Genomic DNA, 22,524 nt, shown 5'->3' on the forward strand with positions numbered 1-22,524 from the left:
GAAGAAGTGTGAATAGGAAAGGTACTCTTTGTACAAGGAGGAGATTGAGCAAGGTGTTTTCTTCTATCTCTTTCAGCTCTAATTACAAAACATAACAAGCTAACGGGATGTCATTCATACAAATTATTTGAAGCAATGGAATTGTCTGTCTCCTTCCATTCCACTATTGGGAACATGAGTGTAGAATGGTGGTTGAAGGATTTCTCAAGAGGAGTTGCTGCAAAGGTGGCAGAAGTGGGACAACTGTGAGCAGGTGGCTACATAAATGCTTAAGAGACAGAAATCGAAACAATGATGGGGCTCAGAGGATCTCAGCAATAGAAGGGACTGTCCTCTCATTCTAGAGAGTTAAAAAAATGCTAGCCATATATATATATATATATATATATATATATATATATATATATACACACACATATATGACAGAGTTGGGATGTCAAGCTAAAAATCTTGGTTCTTTCAGCTATACTACCTGTCTGCTTTTCAAACTGTCCCATGTAATTATGGAGCACCAGGAAAGCAGGCGTGTACAGTATGTAACTGCATGTAGCAAACAGAAGTGCAGAGGTTCACTCCAGCTAATACAATTATAAATACAGATCTTTACAACAGTCTTGGTCCCAACTGCTAAAGCTCTGTAGACAGTGAGCACTTCCTTGTATCAAGACACAAAAATCTTATAAAAATCTCATGTGGAAAAGAGAGCTGACTGTTCTATCTCACCCGGATAGAGAAAACCGGAACTAAAACTGTCTTAGTGTGTGAGGGCTACACATGAGGGCACATTTGCAGAATTTGGATTTATCTGAAAGTGGGGTAACACATTTGCAATCTGTCAGAATTGGCCTGTCCTTGAGTCAAGAAAAACTTGATTCAGGGTATCTAAAGAAAGAGAGTCAAATCCTTTTACTCACTTAGAAAACAAAAAAGATTTAAGTCCAGTATTTTTCTGCACATGGGCTGTTTCATAAATACTCTTCATAAGTAGAAACTTAATGTATCTGTAGCTGTCTTTCAATCAGTTCTTAAAGCTGAGACCTCCCCCTGCAACTTTCTTACACATACTGAGACAGAAACACATATTACTGACATTGAATTCATTTCCTGCCACAGACTTTAGGTAAAGCAGATATTAAATGTAAACATGTTTCTATTTCCGCTCAGATATGATCCCTTTCTTCTCATGTGAAACTACTTCTTCACTGTAGCAGACAAGGACAGCCAAACAGAAGTAAATACATTTGTCTGAAAACCTATATGCCTAAAATAAATACTGTACTTTATGCACTTCTATACATGTTTGATGAATGGATAGTATGATCAATTTTCCCCGCGAAGGATTTCTCTGATATGGTGGAACCACACCATGGATGATTGCAATTGGGCAACAGCAAAAAGGACCTGCATTGAGTTAGAATTCGGAGTGTGAGCTATCACTCCCCAGCTACACCTGGACCTCAATATATGTGTCAGTGTGTTTGGTTGTGTTTTTGCCTTAAAATGATGTGGTGAGTGTTTCTCCTATGTCCTCAGCAATGTCTTTTAAAAACAATCGACACTCAGGGATTTGTTTTAAATTGGCTTCCAGTGTCATCAGTTTGGGGACTATCCCTTATACATGGGACTCGCCTAGGGTTGACTTTTCATATTACAAGTGTAAAAAACAGTTCCTTGGTTTGTGATTATAAGTATTCCTGAAAAACGACTCAAATCGTATTCTTAAAGCACTGACTCGTGCTTAAAGAAACGACAAGGTGAAGTCTTTCACAAAGTGGACATTCAGTGTACAATTTCTCTGCTATATAAATCTGGTTGTTCGTATAGTTTCTATGACTTAGTTGAGCACATCTGTATGTCAGGGTTTAATGCTTAAAATAATGATTTCCTATTTGTTCCCTTTTCTAAAAAAGGGAAAGTTTGCTCTGCGTCAGAAGCAGCATTCACAAGTTGAAATGGAAAACACACGCCTTGATGGGCCTTTCCAACATAATGGTGACCCATTTGGGCCTCCCCCCAACCCGCCCACATCGCTCATGAGCCTGCCAAAGGGTCTTTGGAGGGTACAGAGACAACAACAGAGGCGAGGGTTCCTTACCAGCCATACGGCAAAGCCAGGAGTCCCTAGGGGGCAGGGTCAAGGGTCAGTCTAGACGTACCCCTCGTGACAGATGTTTCCGTTGATGAGGCTGAAGGCGGCCGCGGAGGGTGTGGTGCTCTTGAAGGAGGTCATGCAGGTGGTGCTTCTGCCGGAGCTGTGAGACCGGGTCATCAGGCTGGGCCGGCAACAGAGGAGCTGGGTGTTGAACTGTTTCCTGAAACTCTTGCTCAGCAGGTAGAGGGCAAAGGGGTTCACGCAGGAGTTGGTGAAGGCCAGGAGGCGGGCGCAGATGCTGGTGACGAAGTGGAGCACGGAGGTGTCCACCTCGGAGTAGTGGTAGGAGCGGTACAGGTAGATGACATGGTTGGGGAGCCAGCAGAAGGCAAAGAGACCCACAAACACCAGCACTGTCTTGGCCAGGCGCTTCCGGGATTCGATCTGAGGACAGAGTGACACAGAGGCAAAGATGTGGGCAGAGCAAAAGATGGGGAAAATGAATTAGGGAAATGGACGGGCTCACAAGGCCACAGAAAACAAGTTCAATAGTTCCAATGTGCCTCTGAGCTCTTTAAACAAAGTTGATTACATGCTCGAGTGGACTGCACGATGAAATTCTAGTAAGTGCCCCCTCTGTCCTCAGGAGGGCATTGGTGCAGTTACCAGCCATATGACTTCATGTCTTTCTCGGCTCCACAGTTAATAATTTCTTCTTCCCTCTGATGCCTGAAAAAGCAGCCAGCTTTGTTCTTCCTCATTCGCCAAACCAAGATAACTGCCTATTATTATTTTTTTTACTCTCAAGTTTTTTCTGGCCTATATAACACAGGAAGGGTCTCAGAGAAAAGCGGGCTGAGCATCTCCTTTTTTTCCCAACTCCCTCTGCTACGGCAAGGGGAAACATTGTTCTCTTTAAAGAATCTGGGGTACAATGGATGTTCACCATTGAGAGGTCTTTCAAGCAGGGAGACAGTTTCACTGAGAACTGCCATTTTCCCCCCATAATTGATGAGGGAAAAAAAGAATTTTAGAGGGTGAAGCCTCCAACTGAGTCAGCTACACGTTTTAAATGGAGGGAGTCTTTCTGCTTTTCCATCATAAATACCACACGATCTACATTTGGACTAGAAGACAAAAACTGATGAAGACGACAAAGCCAGAGCCCCTGGTTTCTACCATTTATACCACAGGATGAAATTACGGGGGTGACAGGGGGATTGGAGAAGGGAGCCTAACACATAAGGAGGGCATCCTGCACTCTGGGCCATCTGGGGGTACATGTGTCTCTCTTGTGATCCTCCAACAGCCTTACAATATATGGGTTACTACCCTCATCATGGATAAAAAACTGACTCTCAGAAAGGGTAAGTAAGTCAGGAAGCCTGGATTTGAACTCAAATCAACGTGAACCCATCTTAATCAAACTACTGCTTTTTCTTCAACCAGCCTCGTTTTCCTGCCCTTTCTGCTTTATCACATGTGGTAACTGTCTTCCCACCAAACAATGTGATTGGAGCTTAAAGAAGTCACATCCCTAGGGGCCTCAACATTTTATTTTTTAAAAAACAACAACAGATTTTTCTCAGAAAGAAACACATACTCCAAAGCTTTCAGGTTCTCCACGCCTCGCTTGCCTAGGTTTCTTTAATGAGAGAACCAGATTCTTAAAGAACACCTGCATGCCAAGTCTTCTGAAGCTAGGAGTTCCTGTTTACCATCTGGCCACAGATCACTCACCACTTCTACTGCAGAATCAGGCAACGTGACCACCCAGATACTGAACTTGTCAGTGGAGTCCTAAAGAAACGCAAGGAATCAAATCCCCAAGGAGGAAATGAATCACTTCTAAGCACCTACCTGCTTCTTGACGTGTATATTCCCTTCCACGGGTAGATTGTAAGCACTCTGGATCAAATTTTTGGCGATGAAGTAGTAGTAAACAGAGATGATTGACAGCGGGATGATGTAGAAGACCAGGAAGGAAGCCATGGAGTGGATTCTGGGGTGCAGCTCATTAGAGTGTGGGTACGGGGCACAGCTAATGAAGGTCTGGTTGGTGCTTTCCTCGTGGAAGGGATGTAGGTCAGAAAATACAGCCTCTGGGATGGCCAGAAACATGGAGATGATCCAGATCAGTGCGGCTTTGAGGCAGATCTTCATCAGGGCGTGAGAGGCCTGGATATCCATTGGCCGGACGATGGCTTTGTACCTGGGGCAGGGAAGAGGGAAGTTATCTATTACTATTATGGGTGCCTGGGCCGGGACTAGGGTGAGGCCAGTGAGGCCCCTGAGGTGCAATACTTAAGGAGGCGTTGACTGTCAGGTTCATGCAAGCGCTGACTCTGAACTCACAGCCAGCGCCTCCTTAAATGCTGCACCCCAAGTACCTGGCTCACTTCGTCCTAGTCCTGGCCCTGAAGGGTGCTGCTCCCTTCCCCCTGCAGTAATATTCTGCCCACATTCTTTCTTGATTTTAAGAATACTTCTCAGAAAAGCTGAAGCTCTATTTATTTTTCTTCTTAAATCACAGAAATGAATAACAACGCGTGTTTAACAAAGGATGCTGGAACAAGAAGGTTGGCTTTTTTTTTTTTTTTTTTTGGCAAAGCCTTCATTTTGAGTATTCAAATGCAGTTTAGGAAACCTTTTGTCACTGAGTATTTACATAAGCCTCTTTTCTTTTTCAAAGGTTGCAGAACAAATAGTCCGCTGAAAAAGTCACACACAGAAGCATCCCTGTAATTAACAAATGAATCTCCCCGCCCCGCCCCCTCTCTTTCAGCCTCATCTTCTCTTGCAATATTTAGGTCCTTCCTGGTTTCTGTGCTACCTGTGCCCCTGTCGTGGGTCGAGTGCTCTGGGAATGAGACATTGAGATGTAGTCAGGAGGACACAGAGTTTATTGTTGATGAACACCTGTGGGGAAAGGGAAGGAGGCAGGACTGCGCAGAGGGAGCTGTCAGACCCTGATGCAGATCTGACAAGGTCTACGCCAGCCAAGGTGACCAACCATCCTAGTTTGCCTGGGCATTTCCCAGTTTTAGCACTGAAAGTCCTATGCCCTGGGAAACTTCTCAGTCCCAGTGACGGTGACAGCTGGTCGCCCTACACCAGCCCAATGGGAAGCTCAGGAGCAAAGATTGCCCAATGAAGGGGTCCCGTCTTGGTGGAAATGGCCAAGCCCTTGTATCACCACCTGGCTTGGTCACTGGCTGGGGCCACCCAAAAAGAAGGTGACCTCAGTTGCTACCTGGTTCTGTCACTAGGCAGGAGCTGCCCAAGAAGAGCATGACCATAGCTTGAAACGTGAAGTGGACCCAGAAGGAGCTGAGAGCTGAACAGCAAGTCTTTCCTTCAAGGGAGGTCTGAGCAGAGCATCTCCATGCCTGCTACAACTCCCCACACAATGCCTAGCACAGTGGGCCACACACTTATTTTGGGTCCACCTGTTGAGAACCCACTAGAGGATGAGCCTTTGGGGGGCAAAGACTGGGTCTTTTTCTATCTTGGTATCTGCCAGCACTGCGATTTGCACACACGGCACAAACATTTGTTCTACTGCACATGAGCTGCTATAGTGTAGAAGGTGGTATGCGTTGGGACCACCTAAATGTGAGGGTGTTCATTGTTGAAAACGCTGTGCTGACACTGGGTTCTGCCTGTGATGCTCTTTTATATAGTGGACTTCAGTGAGAAAGGAACAGTTATTTCCACTTATTTCCATGTTGATCAAACCTCCATTGAGTTACCACTCTTGGCTGCACTCTGACTTCTTGCTCACTTTCTGCGACCCTCCAGGGAAGGGGGAGTGAGTTTTGAGTGGTGAGTTTGGGAAAAAGAACCCAGCATGTGCACTGGGCTGAGAGAGGCCTGTGCTTCTCTAAGTGTCCCTGACAAGGGGAGTGGCATATGTAATTTAGAAGATCAGTGTCTGCAAGTTCATTATTGCTGGGCACCTAGGTCACATTCTCCAAACAGCTTTATGAGATATAGAAGTAATTATTTTTATTGTCATCTGTCTTATTTCTACATCTAGTTCTCTGTTCCCACTTCAGGTAGGGGAGAAAAGGTGAGTATTTATCAGATATCCCCAACACTCCAGAACAACACTGTAGTCCTGCTTCTGTGTACCCAGGTTTGCTTTTCCGTCCATAATTTGTATTAGTGCATTTAAAACAATTACAGGGACTTCCCTGGCGGTCCAGTGATTAAGACTCCGCGCTTCCAATGCAGGGGAGGGGGGCGGGTTCAATCCCTGGTCTGGGAACTAAGATCCCACATGCCACACGGCATGGCGAAAAAAACAAAACAAAACAAAACAAAACACTTATTAAAAAAAAAAATTTCAAAGGAGGTTCTACTGTCCTGTGGTGCTTTCTCTAGTCACTAGTCATTTCAAACATTTTAATTCCTAGTTTAGAATGTAGTCAAGGAATTGATTTTTTTTTTTTTTTTTTTTTGCGGTACGCGGGCCTCTCACTGTTGCGGCCTCTCCCGTTGCGGAGCACAGGCTCCGGACGCACAGGCTCAGCAGCCATGGCTCACGGGCCCAGCCGCTCCGCGGCATGTGGGATCTTCCCGGACCGGGGCACGATCCCGTGTACCCTGCATCGGCAGGTGGACTCTCAACCACTGCGCCACCAGGGAAGCCCGGAATTGATATTTTTAATGAAAGATATGTGAATATCCTCAGCCAGAGATGTATATGACTAAAGATATCTCTGATAAATCCATTAGAGATAAACTGGTAGTTATGACTTCCATGTGCATTTTCTGGCAGATAGCAGTCACAAGTACCATTAACTCTCCAAGGGAAGGTGATTCCCTCAGGCATGAAGCAGAAACCAGAGCGAATGGCTTACCTCCTTCTCTCTTGGGAGTCTTGTATTCCTAAGTGCAAAATGCCATGGGAACTATTGAGCTACTATTTCAAATTCACAACTTTTAAAACATAAAAGATAGTATAAAATATTTCTTTTATAGTTTTGCCAGAGAAATAATTTGAATCTAAATCTAAATAAGCCTCTAGATCTATGTACCAGTTTTCAAGGAATGTGGGGATAGAAGAACCTGCTAGATGACGCAGTCAGTCAAATCCTGAACTGGAAAATTCTAGAGGAATAATGACCCCATTTTTTCAACAAATATATGGCATAGAAGAGCAGAGAAAATGGTTTATAGACTGACTGATATCAGTGCAATATGTAGACTCCTTTTGGATTTTGATCCAAACCAAACAACCATAAAAAGATATTTTTGAGACTATTGAAGAAAATCAAATATAGATTTAGTACTGGTGATATCAAGGAATTATCTTTAATATATTAGGTATAATAGTGGTATTGTGGTTCTGTGCTTTTAAAAAATCTTTATTTATTAAAAACACACCCTAGGAGTTCCCTGGTGGCACAGTGGTTAAGAATTCGCCTGCCAACGCAGGGGACATGGGTTTGAGCTCTGGTCCGGGAAGATCCCACATGCTGCGGAGCAACTATGCCCATGTGCCGCAACTACTGAGCCTGCGCTCTAGAGCCCGTGCTCCACAACGAGAGAAGCTACTGCGATGAGAAGCCAGCGCACCGCAACGAAGACCCAACGCAGCCCCAAAAAACCCCCCAAAACAAAAACACACCCTAAAATATTTATCAGTGAAATAATATAATGTGTAGGGTTTGCTTTAAAATATTCATATATCATTTTTACAATTAAAAATAAGTAAAAATGCACTGCCAACAGTTTTCTATTATGAAATATTCATAAAATAGCAAAGAAATTACAGAAATCCCGTTTACTAAGCTCTTGCCTTGTGCCAAGCAGAGAATAGCATTGAAATGATCTCATTTATGTTCCAGACAACTCCAACAGGTAGGTGCTATTATCCCCACTCTACAGGCAACAAATTGAAGCTCAGATGGTTTCAGAGGTGGTGAAGTCAATATTCAATTTGGGACCAGCTCTTTTCAGGATAGTACAGCTCTTTAAGAAGAAAGCTCTGGGAAAATCCTTCCTAGAGATAGAAAAATAGACCAGCCATTTCCCAAATGTGTACGGAACATACCAACTGTTCCCTGGAAGTCTAATGGTTCTATAGAGCTTGGAACATAGCAGTCTATATCTTCTGGTTTGGGCTGCTCTGCCTGGAGCTCCCAATGAAGGGAGACCCCACTGGGCGGTTCTCGTTTAAGAGTGATGACTGGTTGGACTAGGATGGATACCAGCCAATAATAATCGAAACCAGCCGATAAACTGCCTGGCCAACTACCAAAGAGTCTCTCTTTCTCTTAAGCATTTAAACTGAAAAATTGAGAGGATGTAGTTAGTCAATCGTAGATGATGGCAATAAAATATTATGATGCTGAGGAAGGGATCAGTGCAAGATGAATAAGCAAAGTAGGTAGAGTGAGACAAAGACAATGAGGCAGATATAAAAGCAGAAGAAGCTGAGATGATGTGGCTGTAAGTCGTACAGAGGGTCCTTGGTTCCTGGCCCACAAATTACTTTTGAATGTCCAAGAGGTGTTCTGTTATAATCTTACAATTCTCCCGTTCCCTTTTCACTTGAGTTAGTTTAAGTGGCAACCATTCTTTGTCAACAAAAGAGCCTTATTTAGAACAATTAGACATGGTGGTCATTTAAAGCCATCATCAGATTTTATTTCCAGGATCATTTCGCATAGATTATCCCCCACTTCCGGTCCTTTGAAAGAAAGAGCTGTCAACTTTCGATTGTACTCAAGAGAGAGACTAGTCTGTGTCCTATTCTTAAATTCGCCATCACTTTCTTGCCTCTGCCCTTTCGTCATGCCTGATTCCAGAGTCTCCATTCATCTGAAGGCTGTCCTTCCAAATTCCAGCTTATAAGTATCATCTTGAAGCTTTTGCTGATCAATCTAGGCCTCGATAATTCCCATTGCTTCTCCCAACCTGTCTAATTTTACTCTTCTCGTGTTAGGCTTACTCTACACTACCTTGAATTGCTTGCTAGCTTTCCATGGGCATGTCTTTTCTACCTGACTTTCTCGTAAGTTCCTGAGGTCAGAAGCTTATATCTTCTCCTCTTCTCTTCTTTCTGTATCACTGAAAATGCTCCAGGTCCCCTGTTCCTCTTACCACTTATTGCAAAGTAGAGGCTCAGCAAATACTTGCTAATCAATTAAGATTAATAATATGGGACTTGCAGATGTGTCTTTTATTTTCAACTTCTCATAAATAAGCGACAGCAGATTCACTTTCGCACACCTAGTAAGAGTCATTCTTCCACAGAATGACCAATTCACTCCTCTGACAATATGGGGCCAAAGACAATTGCTTCCCACTTCTGAAAACATCCGTGCTTCATTTTTCTTATGCAAACACCGGAAAGGTCCAAAACATTCTCTCTGCAAGATTAACGTGTCAAAGGGATTCTTGGCAAGTAGAAGTAGCTGGTTTCCACACCCAGGGTTGGCAACCTTTGCCCACAGAAAGGTATGTCTTTTATTCAAACACGGGCAGTTTGTTTAGTTTTAAGGATCCAGCATTTCAGCCCCTATTTGTTCACAATTACCTACCGAAGTCTGTAGGAATTGTTGAACAACAATATTTTAAAACCTCGATTACAATCCTAATGCACGCTACCTGGAGAGGCCTGAGGTGAAGAGAAAACGAAATGAACTAAATGTTCTCTAGGGTAATTGACACATTGTCAGCATTTAAATTAGAATCCTAATACCTAATAAGATTTGACAAGACTATTAAACATTGGCTTTATCTCCTCCTGAGAATAATGCCAAGAACTTTTCTGAAGAAATGTGAGGTAATTATTAGCTGGTTTGTAAAATGACTGTGGTCCAGAGCAATGGAGTCTTACCTCCTTTGAGCTATTACATTGCAAATGGAGAGTTTGCTGGTCCTTGGTACCCATCAACTGTTATCTTTAGTTATGTAACAGATTATAGTCATCCTTTTCTGTTCTTCTCTCTGGGCCAAATAACTCCAATGCTCTTTTTCACTCCTTCTTAATATACTCCAGTTTCCTTGGGGCTCTAATGTGAATTTGGGAGCAGAGACACCTAGTTCCTAATGGTGATTCTACCCACTAGCTTTGTGATCTTGGACAAATCACAGACTCCTTGCACCTCAGTATTCTCATCCCTGAACAGGACATAATTCCTGCAACCTTCAATGTAATAACTGATTCAAGCAAAAATAGTAAAACCACTGAGGGAGAGGTTTTCGGGGAACAAGGTATACACATAGTCTCAAAGAGTTTCCCCACAGATTACTATTTAATTACAAAAGGAAAATGGACCTTTATGTTGGGGAGGTCCAGAGGTCACCTCTCTAATCAAGGGGTCAAACCCAGGGCGAACTTCTCCATTAGGCAGGCACGGGTCTGGGGCCCATGATAACTTTAGAGGCTCGGGAAAATGTTTTAATTTCTTTTAAAATCAGGAAAAAAATAAACATAATCCACCTTGGATTATATTTATCTTTGTGCCAATACAACTATAAAATATACTTTTTTATATGTTTTATGGCGAAAGGATGCCATGAAGGTAAAAGTGCAAAGGGCCCAGGAAATTCATAATGTGGCCCTGATCAAACTTAGCATCACTGATAGCAGGACAATCTGCGATCCTGTGCCTCCTATGCAATGCAATGGGAAGGACATAACATTGCCTATGCAGTGTTCTTGTCTCCAATTTTTAACCTGAATCTACTTTGAAGAAACAATCAGACAAATCCACTTCTGGCACATTCTACAAGATAACTGGCTTGGATTCATCAAAACAGTCAACATCATCGTTTTAGACGAATGTAGGGGAGCTACTATTCTACCTTAAAGGAGATTAAAGAGATATAACAAGTAATCTTTTTCACAATATGTCCTATGTCAAAATATTATGTTATACACCTTAAACTTATACAATGTTATGTGTCAATTATGTCATAATAAAGCCAGAAAAACAGAGATATAATAACCAAATGCAATGCATATGCCTTGATTTGGTCCTGGATTTAGGGGGCAAAAAAAGCTATAAAAGACATTTTGGGGACAATGGAGGAAATTTGATCATGGATTACACATTACTTGCTATTAAGGAATTATTGTTAATTTCATTGGGTATGATAGCAGCATTGGGGTTATGTAGAAGAGTGTCCTTGTTCTTAGGAAATACACAAACGTACTTAGAAGTGAAAGGTCAGGATGTTTGTACCTTACTTTCCAGAGTTCAGTAAAATAAAACAAAACAAACAGACAAATATATATACTAGAGAGACATATAATTATTATATACTTTACATATATATGTGCTACAAAGAGAGTAAGAACAAAATCTAGGAAATGTTCATTGTGGAATGTGGGTGGGTATTACACAAGAGTTCATAAACAGGTTGGGGAGAAAACTTACTCTAAAATATAGAATTTTTAAAAGACGAGCAAGTAGTAAAATAATAATCTTAAAATAATGTGGTATATATTTTATTAACAGTAAATGCTGTTGTCATGGGGAAAACTTTATTATAATTATAATTTCAATGGGATTGAATGTGTCATATCTGATTAGCGACTCTACCAGGAATGAGGGAAGTGTCTTCTCTACTATGTTCATATTGTTCTCTTGGAGTTGCAATTTTAGTATCATCTACAATCTGTGGGGTTTTGTTTTGCTCTGTTTTGTTTTGGCAGGAATATTTTGAAGCTAATGTTCATTTAGGGAGGTTAATTAACACTAGATTATGCACAAGCAGATGTCAGTCTGTAATGCCTCTCTATTAGCTGAAAGTGCAGGGAAGAGTAAGGTCATTGTTGAGACTTGTACATGGCGGGAACCCCACTCCTGCTGCCTGAGCTGCACATGACAAGGGACCCTCTGACGTGGACTCAGTGACAGGTTGAGCCTCAATTTGGATACTACACAGTATTAACTTTTAATTCATCCTTATTTTTAAATAAAAATCAAAATAAGTAGAAGTGAACTCCACTTTGGGGTCCATTGTCCCAGAACACACTTTCCAGAAAATTTAGCTAAGGTTTCAGGGGGCTTTCTAAGGGTCTGCAGTGAAGACCTTCTTGTATCCGGAAGAGGGGAGCTTAAAACTCAGACCAAGACAGAGGATCAAGATCCACATTACAAAGTGTACTCATATTTTTTCTTATTTTCTTCAGAGAGATCCAGATACAGATCGTGGATCCACGCAGGACCACCTCTGAGTAAAATCCTGAAGTTACACCTTTGTGAATCAAAATTTCCCCTCCATTGTGTTCTCCCCCTGGAGGAGCCCACTGTCTCCCTGCTTTGAGGAAGGGAGTGTGTATCAGTCATTTGCTCTTTAGTATGGATTCACGTCAATGAGATGACCTTCCTGTATGTAGAGTTCTACCTCTGATTATGTAAGGAAGGCTCTGTTTCCCAATCAAAGTATTTTTGTTTATTCCTCCATCCAGCAGATGGAAGAGACATTTGGGGTACAATGGATGCAGGCAGTTAGACTTCTAAATATTTACTTTCTTCAAAGGCTTACTCTGTAAGTGTCATGTGGGGATTCTTTCTTGTAACAGATTGTGGAGGAACAGGACAATTTTGTACCTGGGTTTCAATTAGATTGATTCTGTTAAAAACAACAACAATGATAATGGCTAAAACTTATTGGAGACTTCCTGTGGATCAGGTAACTAAGCTATGAATTTTGTTTAAAATGTTGCTTTTTATCCTCACAACAGTTCTAGTAGTAATAATATGTGGCAGGTACTAGTATTATTGCTCTTTTACAGATGAGGGAAATGATGCGAAGTACACTTTCCACGGCCATCAGTGCTAAGCAGTGGAAACAAGATTTGAGCCCATGCAGGCTCTCCCCTAAGCCTCTACCACCAGGCCCTACTGCTTCCTATAATGATGGTCCTGTGGTTGACCAGGCAACCTGGGCTTTCTAGTGTAGGGGAAGAAAAATCATTTTCCCTCTACCCTTCTAGGTTCTTGACTAAGACCCCATACAATAAAAGGCAGCTTAACAGGAGAAAAACAAACAGAAGTTTAATAACATGTATACCTCCTTGACAACATGGGAGAGACCCAGGAAAACTGAGTAACTCCCTGAAAAGACCCGAGCCATCACCTTAAATACCATCTTCAGCTAAAGACCAAAGAAGTGGGTGAGGGCTTCCCTGGTGGCGCAGTGGTTGAGAGTCCGCCTGCCGATGCGGGGAACACGGGTTCGTGCCCTGGTCTGGGAGGATCCCGTATGCCGCGGAGCGGCTGGGCCCGTGAGCCATGGCCACTGGGCCTGCGCGTCCGGAGCCTGTGCTCCGCAACGGGAGAGGCCGCAGCAGTGAGAGGCCCGCGTACCGCAAAAAAAAAAAAAAAAAAAAAAAAAAAAAAGAAGTGGGTGGGGTAGCCAGTCCTAGGAGGTTACCAGGCAAAGAACAGTAAAGTACAAGCTCATTCTACAGATTTCAGTCCACGCCTTCTACATTGATAAGTTTCTAGAGATTTAGAGTCATCCTCTTTTTCCTGGTACCAAAAGGGAGACACCCTTACAAATGGAGATTTCCCTTATAAATGTAAATGTTTCCTATAACAGGGTAACTTCTACTCAGTTTTTAGAGCTTCTCCTATATGTGCTATTTTCTTTTTAAAAATTTATTTATTTATTTATTTTTGGCTGTGTTGGGTCTTCATTGCTGCACGCAGGCTTTCTCTAGTTGAGGCGAGCAGGGGCTACTCTTTGTTGCGGTGCGTGGGCTTCTCATTGCAGTGGCTTCTCTTGTAGCGGAGCATGGGCTCTAGGCGCATGGGCTTCAGTAGCTGTGGCACGTGGGCTCAGTAGTTGTGGCTCGCGGGCTCTAGAGCGCAGGCTCAGTAGTTGTGGCACCCGGGCTTAGTTGCTCCGTGGCATGTGGGATCTTCCCGGACCAGGGCTCGAACCCGTGTCCCCTGCATTGGCAGGCGGATTCTCAACCATTGCGCCACCAGGGAAGTCCCTGTGCTATTTTCTTAAAGAATAAAAAAAAAAAAGTCGAAAATTATCCTTATGCCAATGAGGCACATTTTGGGGCAAATTCTGCTCCCCTTTACTGGTATTGGAACTAAGGAAGAAAACCAAAGAAAGGATCAGAGTGTCTCTTCCCTGCCTGCTGCAGCCATGGGGAAAGTAGTGTCTTTCTAGACAGACACAAAATTTTTATTCTTCCTCCTTGAGTCTGTTATACCTAATCTCCTGCATTTTCACCCCCATATATACACCCTGAAGTTCTCTGTGGCCTGAGGCCAAGAGTGAGGTCTGGACTCTTTCATATATTCAGAACTCTCAGGGCTTAAAGAGGCCATCTCAGTGAGACACTGGAGCAGAGGTAAAAAGGCATCAGGGAAAGACTAAAAACCAAAGGCTGGAAGGAGGCTAGAGAAAGAGCCAACGACATGGGGAAGGTTTCAGAAGTGTAGGGCTCTGAGGGATGTAGAAGCTGAGGTATAGAATGGGAAGACAAACACAGGCAACTGTTGGACATCTGATGGTGCTTTGGCAGAAAGAGTTGAGCAACTATTAACCCTTGGGCCCAAATTGGGTTTCAGCAGGATGATCTAATTCCAAAGCTCAGTGCTAATCCTGTAAGGAGCCCATCAGAAGGGGTATAAACAGGATGAAATATTACAGTTGCCAGAGGGTATGTTTAAAACGACAAAGGAAAGCAGTAACCCAGTTAAATTTCAGTAGGTGTGCAAACATCCTGGCACAAGTTGTTCGAAGGCCATTCCTCAAAAATGTTACGGAGAGAGGAACATATATTTATAACTTGTTAGAATTTTTCAGCAATTTATTTATTTATTTATTTTTTCTTTTCCTGCGGTACGCGGGCCTCCCACTGCCGCGGCCTCTCCCGTCGTGGAGCACAGGCTCCGGACGCACAGGCTCAGCGGCCATGGCTCACGGGCCCAGCCGCTCCGCGGCATGTGGGATCTTCCCGAACTGGGGCACAAACCCACGTCCCCCGCACCGGCAGGCGGACTCCCAACCACTGCACCACCAGGGAAGCCCTCAGCAATTTATGAGCCAAAAAATTTGAAGAACGTTCATAAATCCCATCTCAAATGATAGTTACACAGCCTGCATTTACTCTACTGCGTGGCATAGAAGATACACAGAGAATCGGGAAAAAAATCACAAAGACAGAAAAAAAAAATCACCCATGCTCTAGCGTGGAGGGTATAGTAGACTCTGGGTAATTAATTGTCTATATAAATTGTCATTCACCCCCAAACAGACCCTGAGACAAGGATTTAGGTGCATGTAGTTTATTTGGGAGGGGCTCTCCGGAAGCACAGGGAGGGAGTCGGGAAGTGGCACAGGGAGGGGATGAAAGGCAATATAGGGTACCACACAGGGCAACTGGAGCACAGGCCAGCTGGGGACCCCCTGAGAGACTGTGGTGAGCACATTCCAGAACTTGCCACCAAGGGCCGAGGAGGCTGGTGTGTCTACCCACCGACTCCCATCCCTCTTTGGTCGAGAATTGTCCTGCAGTATTAATTCAGGGCACTCCGGCCTGCCGCACACCTTCCCTTGGCCAGGATCACCCTCGGTCAGAGAAACACAGGAAGCCCAGGTCTGTAAGTGACCTCTGGGGTCCACCAACCGCATCCAGTATGTCAGTTCTTCCCCTGGTCCAGTTAAGTTATCAAACATATACAGAAAATGAGACAATTTCAGTTTTTAAATATACTTCAAATTATTGGGGATAAAAATAGAATTTCTGGGCTTCCCTGGTGGCGCAGTGGTTGAGAGTCCGCCTGCCGATGCAGGGGACACGGGTTCGTGCCCCGGTCCGGGAAGATCCCACATGCCGTGGAGCGGCTGGGCCCGTGAGCCATGGCCGCTGAGTCTGCGCATCCGGAGCCTGTGCTCCGCAACGGGAGAGGCCACAACGGTGAGAGGCCCGCGTACGGCAAAAAAAAAAAAAAAGAATTTCTAAGTTTCTAAATTATCTCAGTAAAATATTATCTTTTTTTTATTTCAAAATAAGAATCATTAAAGCTCAAAAATACCATCATGGCATATGAGTCATTGTGGCTAATTATAAAAATTTAAGAGCACTATATCTAAATAACCTTTTGTGAGAGGTTTTATACGTGGAGATATGATGACCCAACTTTGTAGCTTATTAGGTCTCCTGGCCCAGAAGGCTGATCCTGCCAGCATCGCGGAGGTAAACGCTAGTGGTGAAGGAGCCCAAGACAGGGAGAGAGAGGGACTGGAGGGAGACTGGGAGCCCCGTGTTCTACTCCCACTTCCATAATTAGCTATTTCTGTATAAGCAGGCTGTCTCAGTTTCGTTTTCTTTTTCAATTTTTATTTAACCAAAACTTATTAGCACTTATTGTGTGCCTGGTACAGCTCCCAACACTTTTCAAGTGACTGTCCACTAGAACATAAATCAGGTGAGATTTCAACCACGCTCTCTTAGCTCCCTTATGAACAGAAACAACAATCGTGCTAATGGTACACTCACTTTTTTGACTGGGAATTCTAACATTTCATAAAGAAGTCAACACATTATTTCATTTCACCATGACAAAAATTACAACAGTCCTGTGAAATATGAAAAGTAAATACCCTTATCCCTTTTTACAGATCAGAAAACTGAGGCTTATAATTTGCCCAAAGTCACACAGTTGACAATTAGAAGAATCAGAGCTCAAACTCAGACATCTCTTCAACAAAATCCAATGCTTTTGAATTTATCCTTACTATGAATAGTGCTCTATTAAATGTGAACCTCCAAAACATAATAAAATGAAGGAAGGAAGGAAGGAAGGAAGGAAGGAAGGAAGGAAGAGGGAGGGAAGGAAGAAAGGAAAGAAGGAAGAGGGAGGGAGGGAGGGAGGGAAAAAGTTTGTAAGTCTGTCACCATGAAATTTTGGGGGTATCTTAAGAACCAATTGGAAAAGTTTGCTTTGATTCAGCAAAGACAATGTCAAGGAAGGTGGTCTAGAGGCAGTTAGTTCATTTGAACAACTTTTTTCAGTTAAAAAATTTAATATAAAAGTGTTAACAAAAAAAAAAGTGTTAACAGTTCATTGTAGAAATTTAGACAGAGAATTCTTAAAAAAAAAAAAAAAGAAGAAAATCATCCATAAGTCTTACATGTGATGTTTTGATATATTTCTTTCCAACTTTCCTTCGTCTTTTGGACAGAATCCAGAGCATACAATTTGAGATCTTTTTTAGAGTCTATATATAGCCTAAGCATTTCTGCCTCAAGATGCCCATGACTCCTCTAGCCAGCAGGCGGCGCTCTGCAGATACCAGCTGGCCTGTCTGGGCACCATGTCCATTTAGCTCTGAGGAGCCCTGGTGGTCACTAGAGGACAACGCCCCTGCCTTCACAGATCCCTCCTAGGATTAGCTCCAGTGCAACACGTCCCGTCTAAATGAAGCGAAGCATCCCCACTCCTCAAAAACTAGCACTTTTAATAATCAAAAGCATATCTTCAGCACCTACTTTTGCACGGTCCTGTACTAGGTACAGAAGAGGTCAAGAGAAGCATAAGCCCTGGACACTCAGTGACATTTTCTCTTATTCCATCCTGGAAATTAAAAAGGCTCATGCACCCTGGGTCACAGGACTCTGAGTTTCTTAAGTGTTGGGTCTATGTCTTGTTCATTTTATGCCTATTTTGCTTACTGAACAAATATATAATTAAAATTAAAAATCTAGAACTGTGCACCCAATTTGTCTGGCCTGTATTGTCTTACTTGCAGGTAAGGAAATGGGTTCACAATGCTCAAAATAACCCACTCCTCCGCTGCCACGCTCCTAGCCAAATCCTCCTCTCAAGTCCACTTACCCCAGATCAGTCTGGACACCATCTTATTAGGCTTTTCCCAAGAGATCTCCTGTGACCCAAACACATCCTATTTCTCTAACCATTTCAAGTCCAGAAGAATCCCTGGGGGTACTGAAGAAATGATTCTCCCTGAGCACAATTTCCCTTTTTAGCAATTTTAAGGTGACTTGCTTACATGAGCGCATAATGAAAAGATACTCCCTCCTATGGGAGCTGGAACCCAGCTAAGTCTGGGTTTAAAACTCTCATTTTCTTCATTTAAACAACTGTTAGTGTCACAGAGGACCCAGGCATGCTGGAAAAGACACGTGGCTTAAAAACGTTGGCCTGACTCTCAATTTTTTGATGATCCAAAAGCTAATGTGCCTGATATGATGGTGCCTCATACCGTAAAGCATCACACAGCTGTATGATCTGTCTTTATGATCTTCCCTAGGAAGTCTGTCCTGGCTAAGTGGACAGGGGTCATGGATCCCCTTAGGTCCCACTCCATCTAAATAGGAAACTCTCTCTGCTAAATGACCACCTCAGCAAGTGTGTACACGCCTGTATATCAGGGACACCAACCTAAAGCCAGCTGGCCAAACCTGGCCTTCTGCCTGTTTTCATATGGCCCACAAGCTGAGTGGTTTTGACATTTTTTATGGTTGGGGGAAAAAAATCAAAAGAAGAAGAATACTTCACAACATGTGAAAATTACACGAAATTCCCATTTCAGTGTCCATAAATAAGGTTTTACTGAAATTCAGTCGTGACCGTTTGCTGACATCATGTCTATGGCTGCTTTTGCGCTATAACGGCAGAGTTGAGTGGTTGCAACAGGGACCTCATGGCCCACAAAACCAAAAATATCCACTATACGGCCCTTTACGGAAAAGGTTCCCCGGTCCCTGGCCTATGTGCACTGAATGTGTGACCAGGGCTCACGTTTCTGTTGCTCTCTGCCTGTCCACACTGGAGCTGGTGGTTCCTTCTTTAGACAGAGGAAAGCCCGTCTTGCATTTCACACTGAACCGCCCATTAGGCTTATTAATTCGTGATAGTGAAGACTACAGGCCACTAACCTCTGGCACTGGTCTTCCAGTATTAAACACTCATGGCTCAGGATACTTAGTCAATCTGTCAGCACATTTAAATACTAATTTAGTATCTCAGGCTCTCCTTGGCACTATGGATATAAAAGTCCCTGGCCACTAAGGATTTAAAATCTGGTCGAGGGACTGAGATACATCCAGGTAAAGTCCTTAAAGAACAAGAGAATGATACTCACACATGTATATTCTCCTTCGTGGAAGACTCAGAACAGATGATGCTAGGTCGGTATATGCCCTGCTGTCATCATGGTACAGACATATGAGAATATGTTTGATTATAAACCTGCTTTATATATAACTATGGAATATAAAACTTAGGCATCCTCAAGTCCCATTTCCTTAACTTAAAGAAGAGGAAACTGGTGCCCACAGAGTTCCCACAGCCGGTTAGCTGAAAACCAAGAGTAGAACCTCCGTCTCTGGATCCCCAAGTCACTTATATTTGTCTACAGCACTTCGGATTTGCAGGCTTCTTAAAGCACAAGTGAAGAATGCTTAAAACTAAATACTGACCACATTTATCTTCATCTTGTAGTATATATATGTATTCCTGAAGCCATCATTTTAACCTTCAATTTCACCTCTGTTGACAATCTAGGAAAGAAAAGATGCCAAATTCTGATTTTTCTGCTCTTCTGTGATGTTTCCAATCATTTAAAGTGGAGAGGGAAAAGATAATGAAATTCTTAACAATCTGTTTTGTCCGCCATTTATGTTAAAATAAATAAGCATTTCCCATATGTTCTCACGGATAAACTACTGTAATTTTGTTTTTACATAATTTTATATTGTTTTAAAATTATGTTTAAAGTATTTCTCATAACAGAGGCCTGACCCTGGTATTAAATTGCCTGACAATAAAAACAAGCACCACCAAAGAGAATAAAGAAACCCTGAAAAGCTTGAAGTTGACCTGTAGTTATTCTATTTATATGTAGACAGCATAGAAATAAGTGAGTCACATGGACCTATTATCTATTGTCAAAGTAAATTCTTCTCACACTGGAAATAGATTTCTTTATGTGCCGCATTTCACGTTTTCCCCCTATTTCTTTCCTATGTAACCTTTAGCTATCACCACTGGCCAATTAGTCTGGGTACAATACAAAAAAAGAAAAAGTAATAAAGAACTGAAGTTTAAAGAAGCGTATCTTAGCAACATTTTGGCGCTGTCCTTCCCACAAAATTGCAGCTTTTATCAATCACTGCATAACTAAATGTCAGCTCTAGCTCCTGCTTATTGGGGCTAAGAGACCTGGCCTAGTTGAAAGATCCCAGAGGCTTTGACGTACCTATAATACTTGGCAGTGTCCACTGCCGCAGGCCTCAGCTGAGATTCCTGACTTACTCACTTTGAGGTTAGCCAGAGCTCATTTCTCTGCATCTAAATTGCTGATTTAATTTGAGCAATTAAATGCTGATGCTGATCTCTCTGAATGCTGATCTCAAAGGTCTGACTAGGTAGTTCTGGACTCCTCTTTAGAGGAACTGGGATGTGGATAGCTCGGTGGGCAGCAGATCAGGTCTTTAAGAGAGGTGGTACAGGATTTTCCACTTCTGATAATGGCAACCCAGCTTGTTGCTGACCAACTCTCCAGAAATGAAAAGCTAGAAAATCCCTTTGAAAACATCAGAGAAATAACAAGGCAGTAAGGATTTGAGGGGCCAAAATCCTGGAGAGAAAGGAAGTGCAAAGAGATGAAGCTGTTACTCAGCATCATTTTCCCCTTAAGGCATTTACCAAATTTCAAGCAGCACCAAGAGAAACTGAGAGCTGAGAAGAGCTTCTAGCAGTTTCAGGATGAAGGGGAATAATAAATTATTCAGGGCCCACAAAGGAGAGAAGCCAGGGTAAACACTCCAGGCTTACAGTTGAGATGCCCAAAGAGGTACATCCTAGTAGTAGCACTGAACCAGAAATAGACCAGTTCTCACAAAGACCAAGCCCAGCCTCCAATCTATTCAATCCCTGACAAGGTCAGATACACCGCCACCTCCTACCTGCCCACAAGAAGCAAAAGCTAATCTTTTCTGGAAGATAATACTATCCAGAGCCCCAAATCATCTACACTTCTTCATATACAAAATCAAGTTGTCAAACAAAAATTGCCTCATATACTGGGAGAGAAAACAAAATGGTCGAAAAACAAGAGAAGAAATATATAATAGAAACAGATTTATAGACGTTCCACAAGTTAGAGTTACCAAAGAGGGATTTTACAATATACTGGGACTAATTCAAGAAATTAGGCGACAAGATGGAATCAAATGGAAATTCTAGAATTGCAATATACAGTAACTGAAATTAAGAATTAAATGGAAGCTTCAGAAGCAGACTAGACACAACTGGAGAGAATTTTTGAGCTGAAAATGGCCAGAGTGAAGTACGGTGAGACAGAAGGATGGAAAACACAGAAAAGGTAATAGAAATGTATGGGCAAAATGGTGAACTGAAATTGTGTTTAAAATAGTTCCCAGTCACAGAGGCCTGACTGAAGTATGAAATCGCCTGCAGCAATAAAAGCAAAAACAACCAAAAGGGGAAAAAAACTTGAAAAGCTTTAAGTTAACCTGCAGTTATTCTATTTACATGTAGACAGCATAAAGAAGGAGAGCAAAAAGAGAATGGGGCAGAAACAATCTTTGAAGTTGTTATGGTTGAGAACTTTCCAAATGTGGCTAAAATCATCAAGCCACAGGTTGAAAAAAAAAGCTATGAATCTCAAGTAGGAAAAATACAAAGAAAACCACACCTAAGTGCAACATAGTAATGCTGTTGAAAACCAAAGATAAAGAGAAACATCTTAAAATGAGTCAAAGAGAAAAAAATCAATAATTTTAGAGGAGCTACAATGAAACTGACATCTGACTTCATAGCAGAAGTCAGAGGACAATGAATAGCAACTTCAAAGTGGGGAAGACAAGAACAGCCAGCCTAGAATTCTATCCTCTCCAAATGACATTAAATAAAGACAATTTCAGACAAATGAAACCATAAAATGTATCCCCATTAGACTTACACTAAGTGAAATACTTAAGGACGTTCTTTGGGCAGAAGTGAAATAATCTCAGATGATGTCACAGAGATGCAGGAAGGAGTGGAGAGCGAGAAAAGGTGAATACAGGAATAAATCTAAAGGTAAATATGTGAGTAAATGTAAGTATGTAAAAGCAATTAACATAATGTCTTGTGGGGTTTAAATGGATAGAGTTGAAATATAGAACAACAATAACCAAAAAAAAAGGCAGGAGGAAATTAGAATGAAGTTAAAGTGTCCTATTACCCTTGTCTGGGAAGTAGGAAAGTTCTAATTTATAGTAAATTTTAATAAGTCAAGGATACATGTTGTAAAGACTAGAGTAGCCCCTAAAAGAATATTGAGTTTGTATAATTAACAAATTCATGCCAGGAGGTGGGGGGAGGATAGAATAATTTAAATGTTTAATTAATTGAAAAGAAAGCAAGAAGGGAGGGAAAAAGGATTATGAAACAGGTGAGACCAAC

General features: G+C 42.3%; 1 protein-coding gene across 1 annotated transcript in view; it reads right to left on the bottom strand.

Moving 5' to 3' along the window:
* Window positions 1-2,146: 2,146 nt before the first annotated feature.
* Window positions 2,147-22,524, bottom strand: part of GRPR (gastrin releasing peptide receptor) — a 31,358-nt gene continuing 10,980 nt past the window's right edge. The window contains exons 2-3 of the mRNA XM_060001776.1: window positions 3,953-4,304; window positions 2,147-2,536 (exon numbers count right to left, since the gene is read on the bottom strand). Of these exons, the coding sequence (XP_059857759.1) occupies window positions 2,147-2,536; window positions 3,953-4,304 (742 nt within the window). The remainder of the gene's footprint in view (window positions 2,537-3,952; window positions 4,305-22,524) is intronic.

Source organism: Delphinus delphis, chromosome X (assembly GCF_949987515.2).
Source record: "Delphinus delphis chromosome X, mDelDel1.2, whole genome shotgun sequence".
Lineage (NCBI taxonomy): Eukaryota > Metazoa > Chordata > Mammalia > Artiodactyla > Delphinidae > Delphinus > Delphinus delphis.